General features: G+C 48.3%; 1 protein-coding gene across 2 annotated transcripts; it reads left to right on the top strand.

The window, feature by feature from the left end:
• The first annotated feature begins 51 nt into the window (after window positions 1–51).
• Window positions 52–18,069, top strand: KLHL36 (kelch like family member 36). 2 transcript variants are annotated; one of them, XM_027685111.1, is made up of 5 exons: window positions 52–340; window positions 4,166–4,247; window positions 7,911–8,984; window positions 9,824–9,981; window positions 16,060–18,069. In XM_027685111.1, the coding sequence occupies exons 2-5, from the start codon at window positions 4,188–4,190 to the stop codon at window positions 16,613–16,615; spliced, it is 1,848 nt and encodes a 615-aa protein (XP_027540912.1). In that variant the 5' UTR covers window positions 52–340; window positions 4,166–4,187; the 3' UTR covers window positions 16,616–18,069. The 2 variants fall into 2 exon arrangements, with proteins under 2 accessions (XP_027540912.1, XP_027540913.1); XM_027685112.1 differs by lacking the exon at window positions 52–340 and adding an exon at window positions 3,871–3,892.
• Window positions 18,070–19,829: the final 1,760 nt, after the last annotated feature.

Genomic DNA, 19,829 nt, shown 5'->3' with positions numbered 1-19,829 from the left:
CCGAGCCCCGCTCCCGAGGCCGTCCCGCCTCCGCCGCCGCCGCCGCCAATGGCTCGGCTGGTCCTGCCCCTGCCCCCCCAGCCCCGCCCGGCCCGGCCCGGCCCCGGCGCGGGGGGATCGCGGTGATGCAATAGAGCCCGGGCACGGGGGGCGCCGCCGGAGGGGCCCGACCCGCCGCAGGGATGCCTTTTGCGGCCGCCGCCGGTTTTCCAGCCCCCCGATGCTTTCCCAGCCCCTGACGGACGTGGGGAGGAAGGAGGCAGAGGCGGCGCCCGGGATGGAGCAGCCGCCGGCGGCGGAGCCGGGCCGGGCGCTCGGGAGGTAGCGCAGAGCGGGGCAGGTGAGCGGGGGGCGAGGAGGCGGCGGGCGGGGGCGGCTCCGGGCCGGGGCTGCGCGATGGGGGCCGCGCCGGGGCCGCGAAACAGCGGGGACCGCCGGGCCGAGCGTCCCGAGCATCCCGAGCATCCCCGCACCGCCGCGGGGGAGCGGGGAACAGCCCCGGCTCCGTCCCTGCGGGTGTCCCCGGCCTCGAACGGGGTCTACGGGGGTGACTCGGCGTGGGGACACCCCGCTGCCGGGTCAGGGGTGTGCGCGGGCGCTGGGTCTGTGTGTCTGTGTGTGTATCTGTGTGTGTCGGTGTTCATGTCTGTGTGTGTGTCAGTGTGTCCATGTCTCTGTGTGTCAGTGTGTTCAGCCCGTTTCAATGCAGCGATCTCCCCCTGCCGGGCTCCCGGCGCTGCCCATGAATATTCCCCAATCTCCCCGAGTCACTGCGCTCCTGGGAAATGCGGGCTGTCAGGCAGAAGCGTTGCCTTAAGGCTGCGCTTCAGTCCCGCAGAAATAGAGACAGGGCTTTGCTTTGCTGAACCCGGCTGGAAATAAACATCACCAGATGACGTTGTGCCCAAGGACCGGAGTTTTACAAACCAGCCCTTGGGCGTGTTAGTGGGTTTCTAACCCTAAACCTGGGGGTCTGGATTTGCAAATTTAATAAAAACTACATTCCATGATTAAAAAAGCATCGCATTTTGTTTCTCTTAAAGTTTGCAGGGGATGTTCATTGTTTATTTCACATCAGCATTTTCAATGTGAAGGCTGAGCAGTGAGAAACCTCATTACCACACAATTACTGATTGTTGTCAGACATCTCAGGGGACAAGATCTCCAGAGCAGGCACTGACTGTCAGAGACACCCTTTAGTGCCACAGTCCTGCACGCAGTTTCTTCCAGCTCCATTCCAGCCCCTGGATGACGTGAGGCTCCTGGAGCACCGGGGCCAAAACACATGAATTGCTGCAGTGCCTCTCTGATGTGGATGAGGTCATAGGGAAGAGAGAAATATCTCTGAAGTCAGTACAAGTGTAGGACACTGGGTGAATCACACTCAGTATCTGTAGGCTGCAGGCTCTAGATGATAATATAATCCCACATTAATAGTTCTGAATTTATATTGATCTTCTTTTGGAATTGTTTTTAGGAACACTTTCATTTTTTTAAAAGCCTTTATGCTGGCTATTATCTGCTCCTAAACATGTTTTTTGTAGTCTGCATTTATCATCCATTGGCACTTGCTGCTGTTTATACCTGTAACTGCTGCTGGTTGTCCTTGTTCCCTTCAGGCTTGATCCTCAGCTCCTGATGTTTCCTAGAGCAGAGGTGGATGACTCCAATGTCATTCCCCTGAGGAGGAGAAAACCTCACCCTCGTGTAGGTCTCTGTGACCCAGTGACTGGAGCATTTGAATTCCCTTCACTGGGGACTTTGTGCCTCACACTTTTCAGTGCCAGACTCAAACCTTAGAAAAATACACATCTTCCTTGTGGGACCAAACCTCTTCTCTTTGCTTCTCTTCCCTATCTTTGACACTTTTTCATGGATTTTTTTCTTTTAAGGCATGGAGAAATAAATACTGTGCTCAGTTTCGTCAGGCAGTAACTGGAGAGGGAAAATTACCTACATTTCTGGCTTTGGTGAGCTCTGATTTGCTTGTCATATGGGAATTTTGAGACCTCGAGCACATGGGTCTTTTCATCTGTGCAGGAAGATGTCACTGACCTGGCAGAAGCATCTGTTCATCTCACAGGAGCCCTCAGAGAGGAAATACAGACAACAGAGAAAGTGAGGACTTATGGACTTCCTAAAAAAAAGCATCTCCAGCAGGCATGAAGTCTTGTGAATCTGGACTGACCTTCAGCTGTCTAGGTTGTACAATGAAGTTCAGAACACTTGGAGGCAGCTGAGCAAACAGGGTGGTTCTGCACAGCCAAGGACTCCCAGGAGTCTTATCTTTATCCTAAAATGCACCTCTGCTAGTGCCTTGCATCCTTGGCTCTTTGCCATCTCCCCTTTTTGCTTCTTTTCTGATCTTTCTATATGTCTGTCCCCAGTCCTGCTTCTCTATCTACATCTTTTCTGCACAGGAACAGAGAAATTAATGGAGAGAATAATACCCTCTGTCAGGAAGAGGCTGATGTGAATTTTCAGATCATGTTTAGCATTAGGGTTTACAATTTATGGATCACAGCATTAGGGTTATCAAGCAAGTAGGATTTTACTCAGACGGTTGAGGTGTTGAGGGTTCTTATCCTGGGTCCCCACGGTCAGAAGGGCTACAGAAGCTAAGAAAATGCTTCTCGTGTTCAGACTCAATAATCAATTAGATAAGTAGAAGCCCATCATCACCTCTGGTTCCTCGGGGTTGTCTGAGGAACACACAGAACTGCCTGGTAACTGCAGTGGAGGTGGGATGAGGCCAGGGCAGGTGGAGGTGCTGACACCCAGACAGCCCTGGCACACTCCCCTGTTTAAACACTCCATACACATCATCTTCTGCCAGCAACACCTGCCCTGTCACCACCTGGGACACGTGTCCAAGCTGGGCTGTCCTCGGTGACGGCACACGGAGCCTGGACACACACAGCCTCCTGCTGGCGATAAACCTCTGGAGGATACCCAGGAGTGCTGAGCTGGCAAAGGGCTTTTTCACTTGTATTGTTGTATTGGGCACTATTGTACCGAAACAGGACCAGATGGGGCTGAGTACAGTGTCTTTGCTTCTTACTTCACCCCTGAGACAGGGGGCAGCCTGATGCTTACCAAGGGGTTTTTTATTAATTTTTAAGCCTCCTGGGCTGTAAGCAATGAGGACAAGTCCCCCAGCAGCACGTGCTGCCGGGGAGGTGCGTTTTCGAGGTCAGGCAGTTTCATGGCCAGGTAAGCAAGAGGGGATGGCAATGGGGCTTCTCGCTGCACCTCACTGCACACCCCCACACCCACCGCAGAGCTCATCAGCGCTGTCCAAACGCAGCCTGCTCCCCGCAGCAAATGCCCCTGGCACGAGCCCCGTTATGGGTACCTGTGCCTCGCCTTGCAGGCAGGGAACAGCCCCTGGGTGTGCGATCCGCGCATCCCCCTTCCCAGGGCAGGGAACAGCCCCTGGGTGTCCTGTCCGCGCATCCCCCTTCCCAGGGCAGGGAACAGCCCCGGGGTGTCCTGTCCGTGCATCCGCCTTCCCAGGGCAGGGAACAGCCCCGGGGTGTGCGATCCGCGCATCCGCCTTCCCAGGCCAAGGAACAGCCCCGGGGTGTCCTGTCCGCGCATCCCTCGGCCCGCAGCGCATCCCCTCCCGCGGGTCCCCGGCGCCTCCCCCGCCCCGCCCCGGAGCCTCCCCCGCTCCTCCCGGCCCCGCTACGGTCCCGCCCCGCCGGCATTTCCTGCCCCGGGCCCGGGGCGAGGGAGCCTCCGCCTGCTGGAATTTATCCCTGCTTTGTTTTCCCCGCTTTTTTTTTTCCGCCCGGATTGTCCCCCCCCAGCCGATGTAGCCGCCGGAGCGGGGCCGGGGCCGGTCGGTCAGCGCGGCCCGGGGGGCTCCGGCCGGCCCCGGGCACCAGCGGTGAGTACGGACCGGCCTCGCTAACACCGCGCTGGGCTGGGCTGGGCTGGGCTGGGCTGGACCCGCCGCACACCCAACTTGTTGACACCACCGACCTCTGACAGCACCAGGGAGCAGCATCAAGGGGCGAAAAAACTGTAATTTTTAAACTCGGGCATCTCCAAGCTGCAGATAAGAACGCGCCGGTCTCGTAATTCGGCACAAAACGGAGGGGGTTTTTTGCGGTCTGAAGGGGCTGATACAGTGGTAACATCTCCTGTGCCTTTGTTGCAGGAGTGCTGCGGCTCGGCCGGTCATGGAGGGAACCCGGCAGAGCAGGATCTGCCGCCCGCACAAGATCAGCGAATCCTCAAAGGTTCGTACGATTTGTGTTGCTACCAAAAAAATCCAGTTGCAGTAACAATAAGGAGGGGCGGGGGGTGTGGGGGGGTAGAGAGTCTCCTTTGGATGGGCTGATTTTTGGAGGAATGTGAATGTTCTGAGCTTTTAAAAAGAGATATGGAAGCGGTGGTTTACCTGCTCAAATATTTTTGGTGGAAGAAGTTGCTGCCTAGTAACTGGAAAAAAAAAGGCAAAAAAAAAAAAAAGCAGCAGCAGCAAATGGGCATCTGCTCATCGTGACTCATAGCTTAGAAACCCACATCATTGCAGCACAGTAGTTTCTCTGTACCAAAAATTCAGTCATTAAATGCGATGTGTTTATTTGGGGAATTTTTGTAATTTTTGTACTGATCCATCTCGTAAAATCCAAGCTTGTTAGAGAAGCGAAGCTGGGATTGCTCTTTAGGTTCAGTCTCGATTTTGTACGTGATGGGAGCCTTGATCCTGCAAACAGTGGTTAGTCCAGTGAGCTCATAGAATTGGTGGTCGTTTCTTAGGCTTGTGAGGTCAATTTTCTTTGCATCAAATCTGTCTGCACAAATACATTGTTTTTATTTGTGAATTCTCGGAAATCCATCTTAGGCAGCTCTTTATGCAGGTCATCAGGGTGATTTATCAGATGTTAATATCAGCTGTAATTCCCATGTTCACTTTGTTTCATACCAGTGCAAGCTGCTTTTCTGTTGCAGTGCAAGCTCTGGATAACAGGAGCTGCAGAGCAAGTACTTTGTGCTGCCAAAAACATCCGGAAAAGAGAAACTTTTCAGTGCCTGTGTCTGTCTTATCAAAGTTGAATGAGCCAGATCTCATTTTCTTTTGCACCACTGACGAGCAGCAGTACTGCATTAAGAGTCTGAGAGAAATTAGATCTTTGAATCCAAAAGAAGTTAAAATACTGCTCCAATACAATTGATAAAAGATAAATTGGACTAATTTTTAAATCCATCCCTACCAATATAATCTTTCCCTGAGTGCTGATCCTGTCTGTCACTTAAATGGTTTAGTCTGAATGTAATGATAATTCATCACATTAAAAATTAATTAGCTTGACAGCATTGTTTTATTTTCTTGCTTAGACAGCAGCTGTCACTATCTGTTAAACTTAGAATTACTAGATAATGCTAAAGCTGTTCTACAGAATATAAATAACTTGAGAGAGATGTTCATGTTAAGTGTAAAATTAGTCTTGGTTTTGGAATGTGCAGCTCTCAGTTCCTGTAAGTTGCTCCCTGAATGGACTTGCTAAATGGCTTAAATATATTAATGTATTCGAGTCCATCCAGTGCCCGGGGTGATGGTTCCATGCCTGATTTCTGAAGGAGCAGCAGTTCTACACGGCAACAAGGATTTCAGGAGCACAAGTTGTCAGGAGTATTTGCGGTCAGGATTATGCTGCTGACTCAACATCCAGCTCCGTAAATAGGGATCTCTGGCAAATCTTATATTCTGCTGTAATCTTGTTAGGCATGATGGTGGTATTACAGAATATTAGAGGGAAATGATCAGCCAGTTTCCAGGGATGAGAGGGAATATGGTTTTGGTTCAATCCAATAACTGTCCCCATGAGTCTGATTCAGGAGAGGGGGCTGCAAGTTGTTACTTATTGTCTGTTCACCCACTGTCCTTGATCATAGTTGCCACAAAAGTGTGGTTTATCCTCTGCCATATTTATTCTTCCTCCTATCTCCTCCATCCCCTGGTTTCTGCTTGGACTCCTGTACAATACCAGCTTTTCTCAGCCTGAGAAAAACAAATAAGAAACTTTACAGCCCTTAAACCTATATTTTTTTCCTGTTACAGATCCCTGGCGGTTTTATTCCTCAGTGGAAGTTACTTTGTTGTCTATGCCATAGATCCCTTTTTAAGTTCAGAGGTATGATGAGTATATAGCAAATTGAAGAGTTTTGACCCAGAAAACTTATAATTATTGAAGCCTCTTCACTTAGATTGGTTCAACTCTGCACACTTGCATGTCCAGAGTCACTCCAACAGCAGGATTTTTGGCAGCTGGGACTCCATTGTTTAGAGAAGAACATAAGGAAATACAGAGAAACCACTGGGATGTCATGCTAAGAGCAGGACATTTGGTTGTTAATTTGGGTCTCAAAAAAACCCCCTTGGCCCTAGGACTCAAGTCTTTTCCATCCAGCTGTGTAGAGAGGGTCTCACCATGACTTAGCCAACCTGTGAATGGCCTAGACAGACAGCAGTGATCATGTGCTTTCTGCTTGGAAAACCAGGAAAGCCACAGGTATAATTAGGATTTCTAGGAGAAGCAACAGCTTGGTGGAGGAAAGGTGGAATGCCTGGGAGGCTTGAAGAGACCTCAGGTCACCTGTGGGACTTTGTTCAATGTGGATGTGGACTAAGACACCTTTTCAGGGTGTCACCTCTGGGATTGCAGCCTGAGGGTGTAGGACAGGGCAAGACCCAGGACCCTGCAGCCAGGACTGTTCAGAGCTGACTTAGGTTGGATACAAGGATGTGCTTCCATTCCACCTCCTTTCATTTCTCTTACATGTTCTTACAGGCTCTGCAACTCTGCCTAGTTTGGATTTGGTAATTAAAGTTATGTATTTGCATTTAACTTAACCTGGGTTTATTAAGAGAGATCACAAGGTAACTGAATGTGCCATCAAGCATTTAATTCCTCCAAAGGATGGTCCTAAAAGTAGCAGTACTTGACATGCTGGGGTGACCAGCCCCTTCAATTCGCGATCTGCAGGACATTTGAGGGATAAAATGTTTCCATTTTAGTTCATCTTAAGGCTGAGAAAGAGAGAAAGAGACAACTGCTGGTTGCCTAAAAAGCTCTGTGGCACGTCCAGAGCTGGTGGGAATAATGTCTGGACCAGAGGGATCCCAAGAGGGCGCTTAATGGATGTGTTCTGAAGGCATTTTCCCCTTTCTTTGAAAGAAAAATATCTAGTCATGTTCATTAAAACAAACCTACCTCAGCTTCTGGAAGCAAGCAGAATTCTTGTGGGAATAAGTTATTCACGTGTGGCTTTGCACATAAATAAACAGCTATTGCTTCTGAGTGCAGTGCATGTGCCTGGAATAATATGGAAAGAAAGAGAGGGATTTTTTTCCTAGCAAGCTTAGAAATGCAGAGTTCTGGAAAGATTTAAGAGGGGGTAGCTGTCAAGCAAACACCAACCCAAACAATACATGGGCTGAATGAAAATTCAGAGTACTGCTGCATGTGTCTCTCCCACTCCAAATGTTTAGTGAGTAGCTTAGCTGAGGGAACTCTGTAAGGAGTCATTTGGGGGACAAGGAAGAAAGGAAATGTCAGCAAGATGTCTCAGAGACAATGAGTGGAAGAGTTTCAGAAAATCATGCCTGTATAACTCATCAGGGAGGGGGGTTCAATGCAGCATTGTGGGGGAGGGAGGAGAATATTATAAAAAAAGTGGAGTAGGAAGCAGTCAAAGTTTCCATAGGCCTTTCAAAGCGAAGGTGAGGAGCTTGAGCTCATACTCCGTTGCTTGCCAACTGTTTCAAGTCAGATTTTTTTATAAATGTCAATGTGCAGCACAGAAAAGCTTTCTCTGCCTCAGGTCTGACTCCACTTAGTGGGAAAGTAGCCTGGTGGAGGTCCCACCTGCCTGATGATGCTGTTTGTGTTTTCCAGGTGTACCGGTGGGATGACCACTCCAGTCTGGTTCTGCAGAGCCTGAATGAGCAGAGGCACCGAGGCCTCTTCTGTGACATCGTCCTGGTGGTGGATGAGCAGCGAGTCCCTGCCCACCGGAACCTCCTGGCCGTGTGCAGCGACTACTTCAACTCCATGTTCACCATCGGCATGAGGGAGGCCCACCAGAAGGAGGTGGAGCTTTTTGGAGCCTCCTACATTGGCCTCAAGGCTGTGGTGGATTTCCTGTATGGCAGCGAGCTCTCTTTGGATGGAGGCAACATCGACTACGTGCTGGAGACGGCTCACCTGCTGCAGATCTGGAAGGTGGTGGACTTCTGCTGCGAGTACCTGGAGAACGAGGTCAGCGAGGAGAACTACCTGTACCTGCAGGAGCTGGCCTCCATCTACAACCTGAAGCGCCTTGACTCCTACATCGACTCCTTCATCCTGCAGAACTTCGGCACGCTGTCCTTCACCCCGGACTTCCTGCAGAACATCTCCTTGCAGAAGCTGTGCCAGTACCTGGACAGCAGCGACGTGCAGCAGGAGTGCGAGCACGACTTGCTGCAGGCCGCCCTGCAGTGGCTCACCCAGTACCCGGAGCGGGAGAACGAGGCTTACCAGGTCCTGGACAACATCCATTTCCCTCTGATCCCCAAGAGCGACCTCCTGCACCGTGTCAAGCCCGCCGTGTGCTCCCTGCTCCCCAAAGAAGCCAACTGCGAGGGGTTCATCGAGGAGGCTGTGAACTACCACAACAACGTGACGGCGCAGCCGGTGCTGCAGACCAAGCGCACGGCCCTGCGCACCTGCGAGGAGCGGCTGCTCTTTGTGGGCGGGGAGGTGTCGGAGCGCTGCCTGGAGCTCTGTGATGACACCTGCTTCCTGGACACCAGGAAGGGTCAGTGGGTGGCAGAAACCCCTCTCCCTGCCCGGCGGAGTCACCACTGTGTTGCGGTCTTGGGAGGCTTCATCTTCATAGCCGGGGGCAGCTTCTCGCGGGACAATGGAGGGGATGCGGCGTCAAATCTGCTTTATAGGTATGATCCCCGCTGTAACCAGTGGATAAAGGTGAGACTTAAGCTGTATTATTTCTCTGTTCAAAGTCCTTAATGTTTAGAGTGTTTTCTCCTTTTTTGGTGAAAGGACGGGGCTCATTAGAATAGTCAACATGGCAGTGCTTGCCAGTGGAAATTGAAGTTATTTAAGTTGAGAAGGCAGGTACTTGAGTCCTTTGTGGGAATTCTTAAGTTACACATACAGCAAAAGAGTTTGGGGCAGATACTCAGCTTCACTTAGAATTTGGGCATCTCATCAGTGGAATTCCTGAATCAGCATCCACCTGCAGCTTACTTCTGGGAATAATGCTGGAATGGACTTAAAGGTGATTGCTTAGTTAATCTTTCTCAAGCAATAGTACATGCAACTAAATAAAAAATGGGTCTGATGTAAAAAGAAAATGTCTCTGACACTTGTCAAATGTCTCTGAGCTAAATGTCCCTTAGAACAAGCTCTTCACTTCCAGCCCTGCTGCAAAACCCTGCAGCTGTGTGGGTTCCTGTAGGAACCAGTTGTGGTTCCTGCAGGAATCAGTCATCCTGGGTGGCTCAGTTGTGGTTCTGAGTGATTCCAATATGTTCCTTGCAGAGTTTGGGAAGGTTGTAACACAACCATTTATAGAGTAGCCTATGTCTTAGATGCTTCCTGTTGTCCCCTTGTTGGAAAATGGATGCTATGTAACAAGCTACTGCAGAAAAACAAGTCTTTCATGAATATAACGGTCAAAACCAGTGGCTCTCCTTTCCAAATAAATGGGAAGAAGCAACTACCCTATCCTCAGACACGAATATACCTTAAGTCACTCACTTTCCAGATGCTGGAAGATGTCAGTGTGTTGTTTGCTTTGCCAGGTTGCCTCCATGAGACAGCGGCGAGTGGATTTCTACCTGGGAGCCATCACTGACATGCTGGTGGCTGTTGGTGGCAGGAATGAAAATGGGGCACTGTCTTCAGTTGAGACCTACAGCCCTCAGAAGGACTCCTGGACCTACATAGCAGGACTGCCCAGGTAACAGGGGTGTTTGGAGACATTCCCTGGGTTTGAAGAAGGGTGCTAAAGGGAGGTTGTGTAAGCACTGTTCATATCTTGATCAAATAATTTCTTTGGCCTTACTTTGTCACCTTGGTGTGATGGTTTTCCTTATAAGGTGTTTCTCTGTGTTGGGCTGTTGCAGATAAACCACATTTACCTGTATTGCAAATAGATAACCCTGGCAAATGTGAGCTCTCTTTCAGTGTGAGTTAAAGCTTGGCTGTTCTACTTTTGAGAGGCTTTAGCACTGCAGCTCTTCTGGTGACAGCAAACAGGGCATTGCTGGTATCTTGAATCAATGTTGGGGCAGTGGCTTTGTAAGAATGGTCTGACAGTGGTTTGTTTGCAAACAGCTACTCAGATTTAGGGATATTTCACATTTGTGGGAATTACAGGAATGTTGGCTCTATGGGTGGTGTTTTCATGATGTCTGAAACCCGCAACTTCAGCAGCAGTGCTGGCTTTCCTAGTGGCATCACAAACCAGGTTCCTGCAGTTGGGTTTGAGAGTTCAGGGCTTTTTTTCCCTGATTCCCTCAGCTGCAGAGCTGCAGAGCCAGAGGCAGCCAGTGAAGGCACAGAAGCCTGTTGCCCAATTCTATTTTGGGCAGGTGCTGCAATGCGAGGCTGATCCAGGCTAACAGCTGGGCTCGAGGGCTCTTCACAGGCAGGATGCTTTTCCTGCTTTATTTGTGCTCACATAGGCAGATCCAGCAGTTGAGGCTCAACACCACAGTGTGCAGGGGAGTATCTTCAGGTCCTAAATCCTTCTGTTCATTGGGGTCACCTGTGAGATATATCCTGTATGGATATTTTTAGTCATAAATGATGCTGGGGGTGTTTGCACTGTTGGTTTAACCCACCCAGACTGCAAGCTGTCTGAAAAGTTGGTGTGTTCCTGCTGCTATCTGTGTGTTGGCTTTGGGAATTCTGCAGCTGCAGCATTTAAAGTGAACTTTGACACATGGGTGTTAATTTTTTATTGGATTGTCTGGCTGGTCTGCTTGGATGAAGCAAAAATCCCCCTTAGGGGAGAGACCCTTCTTAACTCTGGTTGTACAGTGACTGGGATAAGTTACTGCTGCATCCAAAATAAATTGTTCTGCATCCTCTCATGCTACTGCTCTGTCCTTGTGTCAGCTTAGGTGTTTGTGCAGGTGTGTAGCGAACTAAATAGTTTCCAACTTTTCCATGTAGCTGCTCTTGCATGTTGATACGTCTTTAGTTAGATCTTAATGGACTCTTGTCACCTTTGGAATTTTGGTCTTTTCAGCCCTTTTTCTCCCTCTGGAGAACTCTCCTCCTGGGCAGGGTGTTGTTTGCAACCACTATTTTCCTGCAGAGAAGGGATAAGGCAACAAGAACTTCATGCAGGGTGCAAAAGGCAAAAATCAGCACAGAGGTGGGCAACAGGAACCTTTGTGACACACAACCACTGCTCGAGCTCAGCAAGGAGCGGCTCTGGCTGGTGTGGGGCTGCTGGAAGGGGTCTGGGCAGCCCTTTCCAAGGTACTTCAAGTGGACCTGTTGGACTGAGTCCAGTGTGGCCTCCTAGTACCTGAAGGGGCCCACAAGAAAGATGGAGAGAGAGATGATTTGCAAGGGCCTGGAGTGACAAGACAAGGGGGACTGGCTTCAAACTGACAAGGAGTAGGTTTAGATTAGATATTAGAAAGAAATTCTTCCCTGTGAGGGTGGTGAGGCCCTGGCACAGGTTGCTCAGAGAAGCTGTGGCTGCCCCATCCCTGGAAGTGTTCCAGGCCAGGTTGAACGGGGCTTGGAGCAACCTGGGCTAGTGGAAGGGGTCCCTGCCCATGCAAAAAGATGAATTTTAAGGTCCCTTCCAACCTCAACCATTCTATGGTTCTGTGGAAGAAGCATTCTGGCCACAGTTCCTGCCGTGTACTCCAGTCAATGCACTCTTGATCTGATTTCTGTTTTCCTCCTCACCTCATGCTTTTGTTCCTCAAACAGGTTTAAGTTCCTGTTTCATCCAAATAACATCTTTCCCAGCCCTAGTCTAGCAGTAAGACTTTTAATGTCAAGGAAACCAGAAGCTCCAATCCTCTGCTTCCTGATAGACCGATGAGGCAACATGTCCCGCCATAGCTGCCTCATTTCCTGCATTTTTCTGTCTTCTTCCCTCTGAAAAGAACACCTGCTGGTGTTTTGGTCCTCTTGGGTGCGTGGCCACCAGAAGCAGGCACTGCTGCACCTCTGTTGGTGTTCCTGACTGCTCCAAGCCAGCAACTGCCTGGAAGGCTGTTCCCTGGAGTGACAGGCAGGCATTGATGTCATTCTGGGGCGTGGGCTTGTGTAGTTTGACTCGAGCTGTTTGGGGTGGGACTCTCAGGGGTTGTTTGTTAAAGCTTCTACTCTGAGCATCCAGAAAATGGATTTATTTTTTTTTCTTTCCATGTGTGTGGAGATTTTCAGGGGAAAGGCGGTGCTTGTGTCCTTGAACACACATGTCTCTTACCACTGCCAAATCCTGTGTCCATGTTGCTGTACCCGGTCATGCTCCTCTGAGGAAGAGCTCTGCAAGCTCTTTTTTATCTCCTCTTCCCCCCACCTCCTTCCCACCCTACATGGTCAAAACAACACGTTGTTTTCCCTAACCACTTTCTTGGAAGGAGCTGAGCTGTTTTGACTGAACTAATGCTGCCTTACTGGAGGAGAAAACAGCCTCTCAGGGCAGATGCTTAAGTGGAAAACTTCAGCCAAGATGTCTAAAGGGTGGACCTGGTCCAAGTCTGCTACAACTGAATTTATTTTGCCTTGATGCTCATTAGGGTCCTTGGGTGTGGGATGCCTTTCCCTTTCTTCAGAGAGTCCTGTGTTTTTCCCCCTTTTCCCAGGCTCTCTGGGAGCAGTCTCTGCCATAGTTTCTAGCCCGGCAGGGAGCAGCGGTGGCTGACGAGTTTGGCAGAGCAGAAGTTGGTGCAGTGTGTTCTCATCCTGAACAGACTATGAAAAGCTCTGCTGCAGACAGCAGTGAAATTAATTGAGTGGCCCTGGGTTAAAGTTTGGCAGAACAACTGAAAGCAGTTGTGTGGGGAGCTGTGTTGGAGCAGGTTAGTGAGTGATGGTATCTGCTCTGCCAGTTGGGTCATGAATAATCTCGCAGGGCTGCAACAGGTGGACCTTGAGATTCAGAGCAACCACAGCTCACCTGGACTTTGGTTGGAGTAGGGGATTCCCAGAGCTTTACTGAGTTAGGCCAAGTGTTCTTCTGGTTAAGAAAATAAATGGTAAATTTTCTAGTGATTGAATGGGTCAGAAATTGTAATTTTTCAGTGTTGTATTTGGGTAAGTCATTCAAAATTGACAACTAGCTCCAGCAGATGTTAAAACCAAATCTTCTTTCTCCTTTAATGCCTCTGCTTTTTTCTGGCCACTCTTGTACTTAGCACTGCCAAAACACTCAGTGCTTTCTGTTGGAGGACGTCTGGACCCACTGTATTGACGTGCTTGTTTTGTTACATGTTTAGAAAAGCCCCTCTCTAAAGAAAGGATCTGTATTGATTTTTTTTTAATCTGTGCATTATATATCTTGCAGTTCCTATGAAAGTGAAGCTGGGTATTTTGGATGAGCTTTCAGAATTCAAGCAAAATGAAACATCTCTAGCACAGTTCAGTGGGTAATTGCCCTGTACTGGGAAAGAACAAATTGATGGTCGATCTGGTGCTTCAGATCTGATTGTTTCTGTCAAACAACTCTTGTAGCTGTTGCTGTTCCCTGGACACAGCCATGGACTGAGGCAAAAGAAAAGCAGCAGTGCTTTTTCTGCAGCTGCCTGTGCTGGGCTGCATGCCTGTGCTTGAGAGACAATGGCTATTGCTTGCTTACATATACAGAATTCCAGTGTAGGAAAACATTTAACCTACTTCTCCAAAGGCCACTCAAGTCTTTCTTAACTTAGTAATTTTTTCCCACATGCTGAACGTGATGTGAGTGCTCTCAGCAGTGCAATAACCCCAGGTTCTGTGTTGGACTCGATGTCCTCACACTCTCCTCTTTCTGATTCCTCAAAACTCCCTGTTACCTGTCCCTGCCTCCACGGTGGAGGGCACTGCATGGCTTCCAGGGAGTTTGTGGGTTGGATGTGGGTTTAAAGTCTCCTGCAGTTTGAAATGAACTGCGCTCAAGTTGTCCATCCCATCCCCAGACTGACAGTCTACTTTTTAAGACCCATTCCTGTGTATGTAGAGAAACACAGACTGACAACCAGGGTGGGAGCCACTGGAGACATCCACTCCTGGTTCTTGTCTGGGAGAGACCTCAGACAAGGCAGAGCAGCATCTCAGTGCAGTGCACCTGCCATGGCATTGCTGGCAGGTGGGAAAGCTGAGTGCACGTGCTCAGGGTGAGTTATGTGCTTCCAGGGTGAGTGAGGCAGATTGAGAGCTGTGGAAATTCTGAGTTGCCTTTTTGGATAAAGTCCATAACTGAGCCTTAGCCCTCTCTTTTTTTTTTTCTTCCTCTCTTTTCCCTGACTGGCAAAGAAGCAAAACGGCTCTGAAGTGACCTCTGCAAGGTCTCCAGGGCTGGTTCTCCAGCCCTTGTAGTTGAACAGACTGTCCTGGTCACTCAGTATTGTTAGCCCAAGTGTGTCAGGGATTTTTCTCTTTTTTGTAGCAGGAACCTGTTAAAATCTCTGATTCAGACACAGGGCTCAGAGGTTTTGGTAGTCATCTAGAATAATGACACCTTTTAGCTTGTCTCAGAAGTGTTGTGCTTTCAGGGCAAACGTGGGATTTCTTTTCTAGTCCATCTTCTCCCTTGGCACAAAAGTGCTGGCACTTGAGTGTGTGGAAGACGTTATGATGCCATTTGTGTGGCTGAGAGAAACTATTACCCTGTGAAATAAAAGCAGCTCAAGGTTCTCTCCACATGGAGTTCCAGCGTGTTCAGACATGGTTCAGAAGTAATGCTAACGTGGGTTTGTCTGCTGGACAGTTTGAGTTATCTTGAGTGCCTGACTATAAAGGATGGTAGCAGAGGCTCGTGAGTGCAGCGTGATGAGCACATTGCTCTGCAGCCCTATGGGTATTAAATCATTTGGGCTCTTTGTGTGAGCCAATTTGCTGTGGCTGGTGCTGTAGCTGCACCTTTTGACACCCCAACTTCCCCCAAATGAGAAAAAAAACCATGCAGGAAGGATATGTTCAAAGAAGCTGAGGCTGTCCTCATCTTAGCAATCCACTTCTGAGAGCTCAGAGGGGTTTGGTCAGGAATATCTCAGTGTGAAGTTAAGAACAGCCTGAAGAATTAGGTTTGTAGTGGCTTTACTGTAGGTCATCAAAAGCATTTTCTCTGTGCCTCGTAGAAACAGCGTGATGTTGGTTCTACCATCTCATTTTCTCTTACTTCAAACATGGACTCTGATCTGTGATTGACTGTAGTCTGTTGCCTTGTCTTGAGGTGACCAAAGGAGTTTCTATCTGTAGAGCAGCAGTGGTAGCAGACAGATGGCTCATGAAAAGGACACTACATGTATTGTGACTGCAGATGAACCGGGCTGTGAATGCCCGTGGGTAAGGAATGTGATCCATGGTCCTGAAGCTGTGGAAATGGAAGGCAACAGTAGTTTTCTTCTTGGTTTCTCTTGGTTAATTGCTGCTGGGAAGTCTGAGAGGTGTCATGATTATTTCCTCTTTCTGTCTTGGAAACCCTTGCTGATATGTGGATTTTTTCCTTTCACACTGGTTCAAGCCAAGCACTGGAGCAGGAAAGTGAGAATGAAGGCCATGCTTGCTAGAGCAGGATGGGTTAGTTCTGTTGTATGACACTGTAGAGGATGCCTTAAAAAGTGATGGTCATACCTCAGTGCTCTGTAGGTATGAAAAGGATGCTTTCAAAGTGCCGTGGCACTCAGCGGTGCAGGGTGAAGGTGTGAGAATGAGGATAGTCACTGGGTAACTCCCAGGATCAGGGATTCTTCTCTTGTAATTACCGTTCATTCGCTCCTTTAGTACTAGTCCCTGCTGAATGCTTGTGTATCAATAAAATCCACATGTACTAAGCTGGAGTGTTTCTGTTTGCCCGGGCCAGGTTCACCTACGGCCACGCCGGGACCGTGTACAAGGAGTTCGTGTACATCTCGGGAGGCCACGATTACCAGATCGGCCCCTACAGGAAGAACCTGCTGTGCTACGATTACCGCACCGACGTGTGGGAGGAGAAGAGGCCCATGATCACGGCCCGGGGGTGGCACAGCATGTGCACCCTGCAGGACAACATCTACTCCATCGGCGGCAGCGACGACAACATCGAAACCATGGCGCGCTTCGACATCCTGAGCGTGGAGTCCTACAGCCCCCAGTGCAACCAGTGGACCAGGGTGGCTCCCCTGTTACAGGCCAACAGCGAGTCGGGGGTGGCGGTTTGGGATGGCAAGATTTATATCCTCGGAGGGTACAGCTGGGAGGAGGCTGTCTTCTCCAAGACGGTCCAGGTTTATGACAAGGAGAAGAACAAGTGGTGCAAAGGAACGGACTTGCCCAAAGCGATCGCTGGGGTGTCTGCGTGTGTCTGCGCGCTGAAACCCAAAACAGAGGACAAAAAGAAAAAGACAAAAACAAAAAAACATCAAGACCGAGGGAGATGACTACTCCTGGGTAGCCACCCTTGGATGGTGGACTCCAAAAGGACCTTGTATTTAGTCATTTCTATCTAACCTGAATTCTTTTTCTTTTTAAACAGGGGGAGGGGGTGGGGGGGCACCTTCTGAAGCCTCAGAAAATGTACAGTTGAATGTGGTTTTTTTGGATTAAACTCATGTTTAAGGTAGAAACATCAAAAGAAACCAAAAACTCCCCCTTCTACCATACAAAGGGTGATGTGGCCAGAGAGGTTCTGCTGCTCTCCTGAATGTTAAGGCTTAGGCTTTTCCTTCTGTGGTTCATGGCATTTCCACTACATCGTATTATATCGACGTTTTAAGGAAGTTTTTAAAAACAACTTTTATACTTTTTTATACCACATTTTGCTAACTCAGTCTCTTGTTTGCCATATGTTCTGTTATTGACTGTAGAAGCTGCTGCTCTGTGATTGTGACCCCGTTGTTGGCGTCGGGAACTCGTCGTTTGATGATCTTTGGTCTCTGTGCCGGGACAGGGTGCAGCTCTTGGAGCAGCACTGGCATTCCCAGCATTGTCAGGCAGTCAGCTGGAATTGTGACTATTGTACTGTTGTCACAATTCCAGCTTCCCCATAGCCCAGCTCACCAGACATGCTCATAAACACGGTTTATTTCAGCGACTGGTGATCTGCTGAGTGGATTTCAAGGGCTTTGGTTTAAAGTTCAGCTGTTGACTGTTGCTGTTATTTCTTCCTCGGTCCTTCTCCCCCATCTCCCTTTCCGTGTATTTCTGATTTGCCTTCTTTTCCATCTGGTGTACATGCAGGTGACATCCTGCTACCCTCTTTTTTTTATTTTTCCCCCTCCCCAACTATTTACCTCAGTAATTGGACAACACTAAGAAAACATTTTTGCACTTAATTTCATTTGAAGCTCTAGTCAATCGAAGAACTCTTAGATTTCTTATAAGCACATATGTGTATTGAAAGAGGTAACTGAATGCATTTACAGAGTGCAAGAAAGTTACAGGTTGTTTCTGTTGTTTCAGTGCTAAGAAAACTAGTTGAAATTAATTTTCTGAAACTCCTTGAGGTTTTTTTGATTTTTTTTTTTAAGCCTCAGGAGTCAGTCTTTCATTTGCATTAATGGATTTATTTTAAAGCCTTTGTACACTGCATGAGGTAATGGTTATTATTTTCTAGCCTAAAAACAAATTTAAAAAAACCCAGAAAAAAATCAAACACTTTGGTTATGATAAACTCATTGACAAGTTGCTTGGGGTTTTTTATATCTGAAATCCTTGCTATGTTGACTGACAACTACTTAACTTTTGGGGACATTTTCATGTGTAAGTATAGAACAAAAATTTCAAAGACTTGCTTTGTTTCTGTTACTGGGCTGCTTGTTATTTAGCCCCTCTTTTAATGTGTTTATGTATTACATAATGTCTGGGAACAATAAATCCAGTTTAGAATATTCTATTCATCACCATCTGACTTGTGTATTGATTTAACTGAGGCTTTCCTTTTGGATAAATTGGAAGGAAATAATCCTGTAATCATTTTGAAGTGGCATTGATAATGGTGGAAACATTTTAGTAGGCAAAAGCTAAATTTAACAATATGAAGTAGAAATAGACCTTATTTGGCTAATTTTCTGCATCATACTCCAAACCAGACAGTCAAAGACAAGGAGGAATGGCTTCCCACTGCCAGAGGGCAGGGTTAGGTGGGATATTGGGAAGGAATTGTTCCCTGTGAGGGTGGTGAGGCCCTGGCACAGGTTGCCCAGAGAAGCTGTGGCTGCCCCATCCCTGGAAGTGTTCCAGGCCAGGTTGGACAGGGCTTGGAGCAACCTGGGCTAGTGGAAGGTGTCCCTGCCCATGGCAGGGGATGGAACAGGATACAGGAGGAGGTTTAAGGTCCCTTCCAACCCAAACCATTCTGTGACTCTATGAAATTACTTTTTGCCTTTTTTCAGCTATGACAAAAGACCAAATCCAGTTTGTGGAGTGGTTTCAAAGATAGTATTTAATGGGGAGTAGATAAACACAGTTATGACTTCCTGACATTAAACTTAATTGCATTGACACAAGGTATTTTCAGTATTCATCAAAGCAAGCTTTGTTTCCCCTGTGTCTGCATGGTCCCTTCAAAACCAGGGGCTGTGGGTGAGTGTGGGACATCTCACGTGTTATTAGAGGTCACTGGGGGATCGTACCTGTTGTTGCCATAAGATTTTTCCATTATTGAAGGAACAAACGATTCCCATTTGCACCTCCAGGGCCCAAAGCAGTGAGCACTGCTCAAGGCACAGTCTGGCAGAGTGCCCCTCGATTTTGGATGTTGTGTACCCAGACATGGCTTATCATCCCTGGGGAAGTGTTGGCAGATAGCACATGGGGCTGGGAGATAACTGCTGAACTGCTTTGGGAAACTGGTGTGCTGGAATTCTGCACAAATGTGTGCCACGAGTGGGTTTCTGCTCTGCTTTTCCAGGTCTGGACAGTAATTAGGATCAGCAGAGGAAAGGTGTATCCTGGTCTGTGCTCTTAGGGAGCCAGCCTGGCTCCTGCACCTGCACATCCCACTGCCTTCATCCCTATGCTTTGTAAAGCATTTTACCCTTGCCAGGAAGCACAGATCTTTCTTCCTGCCCCGAGGAAAAATAACTACTGCTCTACCTCATTTTTAAAAAGGCTCCCGTTGCCAAATTCTGAGAAAAGCTTGTTTTACCTGAAACAAAACAGCTACCAAAACCCTCAGGTTTTCCCTTCCCACACTTCCATGCCCTGTATCTTGGCATGGGCACATCAAGGAGCTGCTGCCTGGAACTCTGTCGTTAGATTACATAAATCCCTTGAGATATCCTGAGGAAAAATTACACCGTGGTGTGAGATCCAGTTGTTTTGAAGGCTTGAGAAAGAAGCTGGAAATATTTTTGTTCTCAAGTTGAAATCTTAAATTGAGACAAATGTGCCTGTGTCTTTCCCCATCAGGGATCAGGCTGCTTTCTTCCAAAGGCTGGTGATTTTCCATGTGCTGTTTAGGATTCCGTATTCTTGCATGACAGCAAAAAAGGGGTCGTGTGTCAAGGGAATGTAAAGAAATAATTTATCCTTTAGTGCTCTTTCTGAGAACAATTTAACTTGCTGAAAACAAGCCCGGATTCAAATTGTGATTCTTCTGTTGATTTTAGCAAAGCTTGGACCAGTGAGGAACTTCTATAGGGGGGTAAAAAA

The sequence above is a fragment of the Neopelma chrysocephalum genome, unplaced genomic scaffold (assembly GCF_003984885.1).
Source record: "Neopelma chrysocephalum unplaced genomic scaffold, ASM398488v2 Primary Assembly neopelma1_68, whole genome shotgun sequence".
NCBI classification, from domain to species: Eukaryota; Metazoa; Chordata; class Aves; order Passeriformes; family Pipridae; genus Neopelma; species Neopelma chrysocephalum.
The sequence above is the reverse complement of the archived record's forward strand: the minus strand, read 5'-3'. Positions and strand labels throughout refer to the sequence as shown.

Coding starts and splice junctions, on each gene's coding strand:
- KLHL36 (XM_027685111.1), top strand. CDS start 4,188: ATGGAGGGAACCCGGCAGAGCAGGATCTGCCGCCCGCACAAGATCAGC. Junction 8,985..9,823: donor GCTGTAACCAGTGGATAAAG/GTGAGACTTAAG, acceptor TTGCTTTGCCAG/GTTGCCTCCATGAGACAGCG. Junction 9,982..16,059: donor TACATAGCAGGACTGCCCAG/GTAACAGGGGTG, acceptor TGCCCGGGCCAG/GTTCACCTACGGCCACGCCG.